The sequence below is a fragment of the Centroberyx gerrardi genome, chromosome 12 (genome assembly GCF_048128805.1).
Source record: "Centroberyx gerrardi isolate f3 chromosome 12, fCenGer3.hap1.cur.20231027, whole genome shotgun sequence".
Lineage (NCBI taxonomy): Eukaryota > Metazoa > Chordata > Actinopteri > Beryciformes > Berycidae > Centroberyx > Centroberyx gerrardi.
The window spans coordinates 2,678,754-2,688,753 of record NC_136008.1 but is presented as its reverse complement, the minus strand read 5'-3'; the positions used below and the strand labels follow the sequence as shown (position 1 = coordinate 2,688,753).

The 10,000-nt window shown below is 45.5% G+C and overlaps 1 protein-coding gene across 1 annotated transcript in view; it reads right to left on the bottom strand.

The window, feature by feature from the left end:
- The window catches only part of LOC139923228 (neural-cadherin), a 153,962-nt gene extending 149,021 nt beyond the window's left edge, over positions 1-4,941 (bottom strand). Inside the window, exon 1 of the mRNA XM_078287062.1 lies at positions 3,999-4,941. Within this exon, the coding sequence (XP_078143188.1) occupies positions 3,999-4,941 (943 nt within the window). The remainder of the gene's footprint in view (positions 1-3,998) is intronic.
- Between the last annotated feature and the right edge of the window lie 5,059 nt (positions 4,942-10,000).

Here is a 10,000-nt window from a genome sequence, read left to right as displayed (position 1 = left end):
GAGAGAGAGAGAGAGAGAGAGAGAGAGGGAGAGAGAGAGAGAGAGAGAGGGGGAGGATGGTTCTGGTTGAACAGGATCAGTGTCAGTCCATGATGGAGGATGCTGGTGGACTCTGCTCAGTCTTCAGAGTGACAGACAGAATCCACTGAGCCGCTTCTCCATCAGCAGCAGAGTTACTGTCACCCAGCAGACTGCAGCTCTGCTCACATCACAGCTACTACTGTGACTTACAATTATACATCCTCCACATGCTTTCCCAACAGCCACACGCTACACGCTACACGCTACACGCCACAGCAGGGCTTCCAACACGCTTCCATGTATGAAAGAAAGACTCAGGCCAGTTACCTCGCTCAGCGGCTGTAGTGTCGCCCAGGCAGGAAAGGAAGGTTCATTTGAAGCTCTAAGTCAGTGGCTCTCAAAGTGGGGTCCGGGGACCACTAGGGGTCCTTGAGGGGGTTCCAGGGGGTCCCCAGCAAATTGGTGAATTGTTAAACTTCACCATTATCTCATTTACAAGAAGTTAACACAATTAGAGAATGTAGAAGAATGAGTTCTGATCATAGTTTCTCTGTTATCTCTCTACCTGCAATACAGACAGTCATGGAGTTCTGGACAAAATCATATCTGACAATAAAACTATTCTCAGATTTGGGTCAGAGAGACAAAATCTCATCAAATGGGGGTCTGTGGCTCTAATGTGGACTGAATTAGGGTCCTGGATATGAAAAAAGGTTGAGAATCACTGCTCTAAGTGACGACTTTTTTGTGGTAAAACATTCTCTTTTAATTCCTCTTAGTGTTGCAGACTGTCTTTCCAAGATCCAATGAAACCATCAACGCAACATGAGACTGAACAGCTGATTCTGAGCGGCGGCGTGCTGACAGAGCAGTGGAGTGAGACAGTAGTGAAGAGTGAGTGAAGAGTGAGTGAAGAGTGAGTGAAGTGAAGTGACGCATTTTACGCAACATCCATGTTAGTAGATGCTAAGAGTAAGAAAGATAAGAGTAAGAAAAACTGTGTTGGTGTCTTCCTAAACTGTCCAACCTGCAACCATATTACTGTAATTACTGTAAGTCCCTATAACCGTGCTTTTCAAAATAAAAGCATTTTCTAAGGACATAAACCAAAGCACAGGCAGAAATTAAACGTGTCAATATGAACAAAATGGCTCCCAGGACGGCCTCGCTGAGGAAAGGCAGGCGGCGGGGAGTTTACAGCTCTCTCACAGCATGTCCGTCCAATTAAGCATCAGAAACCTCCTGCTTCCGCCTCACACCGCCCGCAAAACCAGATCCGACCTGAGCTCCGGAGTCTCTTACACAAACAAACCTCCTCCTCTGAAGTCCGGGCTTCTTCGGGCTGCAGGTGAACAAACAGCGCTAATTTCTCCAAATAAACAGCGGAGGTGCAGCGGGGACGGCTGATTGGCCGGATCGGGACCTGAACGGCGGACCACGGCGAACCAGATGTGGAGGTTTAGGCTCTTGGATAAACATTTACTCTGGGTGTCGATCACAGCAGCATCTGGACCACGTTTCATCCAGCCTGAGTCTTACTGTGGAGCTACAGCTTGATATGATAAACACACAGCAACTCTTTGTTAATATGCACCATATTAATCATTATTATCAATAAGTAGCCTATATACTGCTATTGAATGCTATGGATCTATCTGTGTCCATCCATCTGTCTGTCAAACATGATATCTTTTGATATGTGATTTTTTTTTTAAACTCAAAACTTGATATCTCTCCATATCTCCATCACTGCTATGATTTTTGGGAAATTTGGAAGGTTTGTGCATCTCTTTTCTGATTGGCCCAAGAGTTGCCTGCATCATTTATGGAGGATGAAGTGTTGATTTTGTAATAAACCGTAGATTCTTAATTATTTGACTCATTTATTAAAGACTATAAGCCGCCATTTTGCTCCGATATTCAACAATAGGCCTAGAATTTTGTTTGGGATTTGTGCGATATGCTGTGTTGTATGTTTTTGTTGTGTGGAGAGTCCGAGGCAAATTTCCCCACAGGGACAATAAAGTATATGATATTGTATGGTATCGTAAATATATGGCAGAAATCCATCGAAGAAGAGGCAGAGACCAATTTCTCCATCCACAGCAGCAGAAAATAAACCAGAATGCAAAACTACAGCTACTACTGCTATGAAAAACCCGTCATCATGTCATTTACATCAATGTGATATTATTTACTATATGAATCTCAGTCATATATATTGATGCCAGCCCTATAGAAGTGGGTAAACTCTGTTGTAAAGTGTGCTGCGGTGTGTTTACCTTCCTCACCTCACACACTAAATGCTCCCCGGTGTCAATCCTGTTTGCCCAATTAACGACCTGCTGGCGACAAATAACACCTTCACTCTCTCACACACACACACACACACACACACACACACACACACACACTCACACACACACACACAAACACACACACACTTGGTGATGTGTAACCGGGGTGTGAGGGATGAATGAAGAGTGAAAAGTAGCCGGTGACGGTTAGGTCGATTCACACTGCTGGAAACGAGCCAGCGCTCAGCGGTTAGACACACACACACACACACACACACACACACACACACACACACACACACACACACACACTTCTCAGTGAATACCACTCTTGTTCCAAGTCTGCCAGCGTCCTTAAGGAAAAGAGCTACAGTAATTCTATAATAAACTATAGAAGGAGACTGTTCAAATATCACAGCAAAAGTATGAGCAATACTACAGGAATATTAGAGGAATATACAATAGGAAATAAAAAATACCATTAAAGCACCACAGACAGACTAGGCTATAGGAATACCATAGGGGATAAATACCACTATAAGTCACTATAAACTCATTATTGAGTAGCACAGACTGTGCAGCACTGTAAGTCCCTACAGGAATATTATAGAAATATTATAGCGATATTATAGGGGAACCACTGGAGAGAACAATACGCTTCCTTTCAACTCAGTCTGGAGCACCACGGACTCACCAAGTCCCTGCAGAAATATTAAACGAATATTACAGTGATTTTTCCTTTATATTATAGGTGGAACCTCGGGTCTCGCTCCAGTTCACCTGCCAAAAAAACATCCAACACTCTCACTAATTTATCCTGGTTATAAATCCTCATGCTGTGATATCAAACCACGCGCACAGAGCTGCATGGTAAACTGTCTGTTTCTTTGCGGGAATATTTTGCACAAGCGGGTTCCTTATAAAGCAGAAAGCAAAATAAAGAGGAACAGGCTGCATCTGAAGAGTTTAATTCCAAAATGAACCATCCGACATTTAAAAAACTGACACCTCTAATCACAGAATGACAAAGCATGAAAGTAAATGAGATTATGAATTGAAGATGTGTCATTTGGAGACATTTGCTTATAAAATAGCGCTGTGTTTGGGTACAGAATCATCTGTGCTTTGAGATATTGACTGGTGAATTTCAGGAGGCATTTTGCCCAAAATTGGGCTTACGGTGTTTAGGAATGAAAGCCTTCATTTCCTCTTTCAGAAATAAACTAATCGACCACGGTAGGGAACGGGAACGGGAGCGAGACGCACTCCAGTCAAAGCCAAACAGCGGAGTACAGCCTCGGTATACGCGCGAACACACACACACACACACACACACACACACACACACACACACACACACACACACACTTCATTTTGCTGTAAATGAGCGGATCAGCAGCAGGATCCGGACCAAACACACTAACATGAAACAGTAAAACAGCGCTAGTTTTAGTTTTCCAGCACAAAAGCAGAATAGATCCAACACATCAACACCTTCATTGCGACCCAGTGATGCAGCGGCACCAGAATCTCCTATTTTGAATGAACCACTTCCATCATCAGCCCATCCAGCTGATCCAAGCCAGAACCCGCTGCTCTGAAACATCACGACTCTGCAGCCAAACCTCATCTGTATCTCATCTGTATTTTTACGCACAGAAGAACCGCTCCGGGTCTTACCTCGGAGGTTCTGGATCTTCACCACCACCTCGGCGGGCACGCGGAGGCTGTGCGCCAGGTAGAGCCGCCCCGAGTCCCGCTCGATCTGCACCGGCGAGTCGGCCTCGGAAATCACCTCGAACCACCGCTGGTCAAACCTCTGGTCCGGCACGGTGAAGACCAGGTCCCCGACTCTGACGTGGTCCGGGACGGTCACGGTGTAGGCCAGCTCTTCGGAGAGAGCCCGGGGCCTCCGCGCTCTGGACCCGGCGGCGGTGCGGACGTGGACGCGCAGGGTCACCGGCTCACTTATCAGCGCCACATCGCCGTTATCCTTGGCGTAGATGCGCACCGTCACTTTCCTGACACCCATGAGGGACCCGACCAGCCTCACCTGTCCGGTTTGGGGAACCACGTGGAGCAGGTGAGACTCCGGCGACGCGTAAAAGGTGACGCGTCCGTTCATCTCCGCGTCGCCGTCCCGCGCGTCAAAGCGGGCCAGCTCGGCACCGAGCGGGGTCAGCTCATCCACTTCGATCGTCTTGTTCCCGCTGGTGAAGCGGGGGATGTTGTCGTTCCTATCCGCCACCTCGACCTGGACGGCCGCCGGTCTCCTCAGGCAGCCCGGCAGGTCCACCGTCAGCTCGTACATCGCTATAAACTCCCGGTCCAAAGGTTTGGTGGAGCTCAAACCCAGATGCCCCCGGTGCTGCCGGTGTCCCCGGTGGTGAACCAGCCGAAAATCCGACGCGTAATCCCCCTGCAGCCCGGTGTCCAGGTCCGCACCGGGACAGCCGCCGGCTCCGACCGGCAGCGCCACCCTGTCCACCGCCGTCCCGGCCGGGGAGTTCTCGGCAATCTGCCCGAAATACCGGCCTGGTTGTCCGGGGTCCGCAGACAGACACACCGCTGAAACCTGCAGCAGCAGCAGCAGGAGAACCGGTCCGGTTGCAGCTTTGGTCATGTTTCCATCAAACCCGTTTCGGTAGGAGAAGACAGCAAAGTATCAGCGAGCAGAGACGGAGGAGATTTGTCTTAATGATTCAATTAATGTTTTTTTACGCACAGAGAAAAGAGTGCTGTCCGTTCTCCTTCAGACAAGAGCAAAGTTCCTGGACGCAGGAAACCACAAATCAGCGATAACAGTTTTATTTATTTCTCTCTAAATAGTCCAGTTAAAAGGTTTTAAATCCACTGAATTCCTAAATCCGCTTCGGCAGCTGGAGGAAAAGAGTCCAGCCGGTGCGCACAAGTCAAATATCAGTAACAGTATGTAGCAGAGATCTGTCTCCAGTTGATTAAGGATTCAATTAAAAAAGACTTTTACGCACAAATAAACGAGTGAAAGAGTGTTTTCTTCCAATCCGGGTCGGTTACTCTCGGTAAAAATACAGTAACATTAGTAGTAGTAATGGTAAATCAACACAAACTGTATATTTGTCTGTAAATGATTCAATTATAATGTTTTTTTTCCCCCGCATAGAGATTGAGCGCTAAATTGCGCCGGAGTGTCCGGAGAGCGTCCACCGTCTCCACCGGAGGATGGATCAGACTGACGGACCAAACGCACCCAGACTCTCCATGTGGCTCCGTTAGCACCGCCCACCCCGGAGGAGGACAGCCAATCACGTAGCTGGAGCGGGACTGACTGACAGGTCGCTGGGCCCGCCCACTGTCAGGCTGAGTCAGCTGAGAGAGAGAGAGAGAGAGAGAGAGAGAGAGAGAGAGAGAGAAAGACTTAGTGAACGGGAGAGGGAGAGAGACGGAAGGACAGACAGTGTGTGTGTGTGTGTGTGTGTGTGTGTGTGTGTGTGTATACCGAGTGCGGGGAGAAAGAAAGTGAGTGTGTATGTTATTGGCGAGCACGTGAACGAGAGAGAGTGCGCATGTGTGTGAGTGAGTGAGTGAGAGAGAGAGAGAGAGAGAGAGAGAGAGCAGTAATGTGTGTGTGTGTGTGTGTGTGTGTGTGTGTGTGTGTGTGTGAGCGAGCGAGACAGCGACAGAGAGAAAACGACAGAGCAAGAACAAAATAAATAGAAAGAAAGAGACAGAACGGCAGAGAGAGAGAGAGACTGAATGGGAGAATAAGACGTAAAGAGACAGAAAAGGACACATGGGAGAGGGAGAGAGAGAGAGAGAGAAGAAGAGAGCGACTAAAAAACAGAGGAAGAGAGACATTCACTTAACACTGTGTCTTCTCACAGAAATATATCGAGTCTTCATTGTTACTGAAGACAGCAGCGTTCAATAATGACAGATAAAAGCCTGATCACACAATAAAACACAATAAGAGAATATTTCATCAATACAGACCTGTGACGGCTTCATCAGTCAGACGCTCTGATTGGCTATTGTTCCACACTTGACCCCCTGGACGGCTCTGTTGACCTCTGACCCCGTCCTGCAGACTCTGACCTCACTGCAGACACCAGGCACTCCTGACAGCTCCGTCCCTCTGACCTCTGACCTCTGACCTCTGACCTCTGACCCTGCACGACGAGGAGAAACTAACTCCTAATGAAACTGCAGGTAACAGGTTAGGGTAATTCCACTGTGATCTCACCACAGCAGATATCCAGATATTTCAATGAGGGTTCGACTGATGTGTGTTTTTGTGAAGGTCGATCCCAGTACTGATATTTTTGGATTAAAGCTACAGATAGCCGATATTCAGCATGTTTACATTTGACCACGCCGCCCGTCAAAAGTCTGGGGACACCTTCTCTTTTCTAAATTTTCATAGTACTATTCGATTTTCTCTGTTATTTTTCAATGAAGAAGTAAGGAATAAAATGCCTGCAATGCTTCTGTTAACATAAAATATCTATTTCTTAATACTTTGGATCTGGAGCTTCATGTTGATCTTCATTGCTGAGGAGGTTTTTCTGATGAACGTATAGTTTAATTGTTTTAGCGTTATCGTTAAAAATATTTGCATGTATGATTTTTTTTTTCTCAAACTAAAACTAGTTAGTCTTTAATGGGGTTAAGTTATTGCAAACCGGCAAAGAAAACATTTTCAACATTTTCAAAAGATAGGTGTCGCCAAACGTTTGATGGGCCGTGTATTTTCATGCCAGAAAATTCAAAAAAATGTCCAAGTATTCAATGTTTCTTCCAGAATTTGTTTCTCGTCAGGGTGGAAAAGCCTCTGAAACAGCACTGAGTCCATCATGGGACTTTAAAACTCTCCACTGAAACCCGGGAACACCAAAACCTCCAGACCTGCTTACATCGACTAGATACAGGTTTTATTATTTGATCCAGGTGATAAATGGTTAAACGCAGGTCACCAAACTACTAGCTGAGAGGGAACATGAACCTGAATGTTCCCTGATTGGGATTTTAATTTATTTATATGGATTTGTGGATGATTTGTGCTTGATCTTAGCTCTGCATCATAACTATAAAACCTCTAAAATCCAAATCTGTTCTGCCTCAGACTGAGATGCGGCTCCCGGTCTTTACCTCCTCGTCCCCAGCTGACCTGTGATTTACACCGAATAAAGAGAATGTTCCTCCGAAGTTCAACATCACTTTAACCGTCACAAACAGCTCCAAGGCCTTTTCTCTGCTGAGAGAGCTGAGTGGAGCTCCGACCTCTGACCCCGAGCCTCTTGACGGAGTCTGAAAGCGGCGTGTAAACAGCTTTCAAGGCTTCGTCTCTATTCAGCCCGGGCGTGAAGGAGAGACGCTCTCTTACCAAGCCTCGGCCTTGAGACCGCAGAACAGCGTGACTTCTGCTTTTCAACACGGTTAAACGCGAGACGGCGTCCGCACAGGCTCGGTCTCCTGTTCGCCGCCGCGAGGTCGTTCAGCCAGAGCTCATCGTTAAGAAATGTGGCGGCTGCATCTTTGCTTTTCATTGAAGGAGGAGGAGGAGGAGGAGGAGGAGGTCGTGTTTTCACTTCTGTCTGTTTTGTAGCAAGATATCTCAAAAGTTACCCACAGAATTGTCTGAAATCCGATGGACATTTCAATCAGACTTTCATTAGAGTTTCATTAGAGATTAAAATATCGGCATTCTGCCTCCACACAGTATAAGGGACGACTCCTGCGTCAGTTGGTTCATGTCACCCTGAACAGAAGATCAATATAGTTCATAGAGTTTTCATTGATTGTTTTGTGGCGTTGTGCAGACCTGAGACTGTAACTGTCGTTAAAGGCTGTACAAAAAAACTTCAATCGCGCCTAAAGCTTATAAACATCTCATCAATGCCTCAACATACTGAAACATCTTCATCTTTATACATGCTTTACCTGAGCTGTCTGAGTTCAAATGTGTCAAAGTTAGTATTGAATAAGACTTTATTCTTTTATATTATCTTTGACCTGAGTTGAAACTTGTAAATGACAATACATCTGAATCATCTATTTATTTATATTTACCAGAGGTGGGGACTCGAGTCACATGACTTGGACTCGAATCACAGTTTTAATTGCTTGAGACTTGACTTGATGCATGAAGAGAAGACTTGAGACTTGACTTGACTTGACTTGGGTTCTGGTGACTTGGGACTTGACTCTGACTTGTACTTTGATGACTTGAAAAGGTTTCTAAAGTCTTGACTTGAGATCTTGTGTTTGTGTAAATGACTCAGATTGAAAGTGATGAGATTTGTTCCAGCGGACGACTGAATTTAAATTCTGTTTTCTGAATTTGTATGGAATGATTGAATTTATTGAAGTTGAAACTGATTATAGAAATCAAACTCATGATGCTCTTACCAAGTTTTTATCCTATTAAAACCATATTGCATCTGATCTTGGTGAGTAGATTATATTATAACTAAGTGGAATATTCCTTTAATACTTTCACATCAAGTACAACTTTTCCATTTTGTTCTTCAGTTTAGTTTTCTGTCATCCCACAGCGCCTGTACAGTTTGTCTGATACCTTAAAACTGTGTTTTGATTCCACCTTACAGTTCATTGTCAGTAAGGATGGTTCCGGTGGGAATCGAACCCCCGACCCGGTCAGTACTGCTGCCTTGCTCTACAGACGGATGATTAAAAGTGTCAGTGAGTTCCTCAGTCTGCAGGCGGAGGAAGACGGCTTCAATTCTCTGCCTCCTCTCTGCTGTGATGACGGCGGCCTGCAGCGGCCTCATTTGTCACGGGGATCTTTTCAATAAAACTGCAATTTGCTGAGATCAATATATATATTTTTTTTCTGGCTGCTTCAAGGCTTCGGAGGGAAGAGAGATTTTCTCTTTCTTCACGCAGCCGAATCGACTGGAACTTGCACCTTCTTTCTGCTCTGTTAAAGATCAAACTAGGTGTGTGTGTGTGTGTGTGTGTGTGTGTGTGTGTGTGTGTGTGAGAGAGAGAGAGTGTGTATCATTCAGGAAATCCCTCTGAAGTTTAAAGCATCTTATTTTCAAATTGACTTGAGGGAGAACTGCAGTTTAAACGGCTAAATTGTCTGCACGTTTTGTTTTTGAGTCTTTTATGAATGTGAAATGAAAAGCGTCTTCAGGATGAGAATCCCTTTGATCACATGATGGAGGAGGAGGGGAAGCGTTTAAAATGACGTAATGGGAAAATGACATGCAATATGAGTGAAATCACTTTAATCGGCAAGCAGAAACCCAGTGTGTGTGTGTGTGTGTGTGTGTGTGTGTGTGTGTGAGCAGCTCCAGTGTAAAATGAAGTCACACTGGAAAGAGAGAGATGATGAGTCGACTGACAGCAGCTTCAGACCCGTTCTCATTCTCCTGCCTCTGAAGGTTCATCAGTGAAACCTGCAGACTCTTCAGCTCCTTCTCAGTCTGCGTTCCTGTGCTGTTCTTCTGTCCTCCGCGAAGCGTTTTACATAATATCTGACCACTGAAGCATTATTCTAAAACAAAAGAATTAAAGGACGGAAGACAGATAAAGATCCTGGAAGCATCAGACGGAGACTCGACCAACAAACGAATGTAAAGCCCGACGCGTCACATCCAAGCAGCCGACAGGTAAAAACAAGTAATAAAATGAGAAAAACAATTACAATACAAGATATACAAGTATTAAGGCGCAAT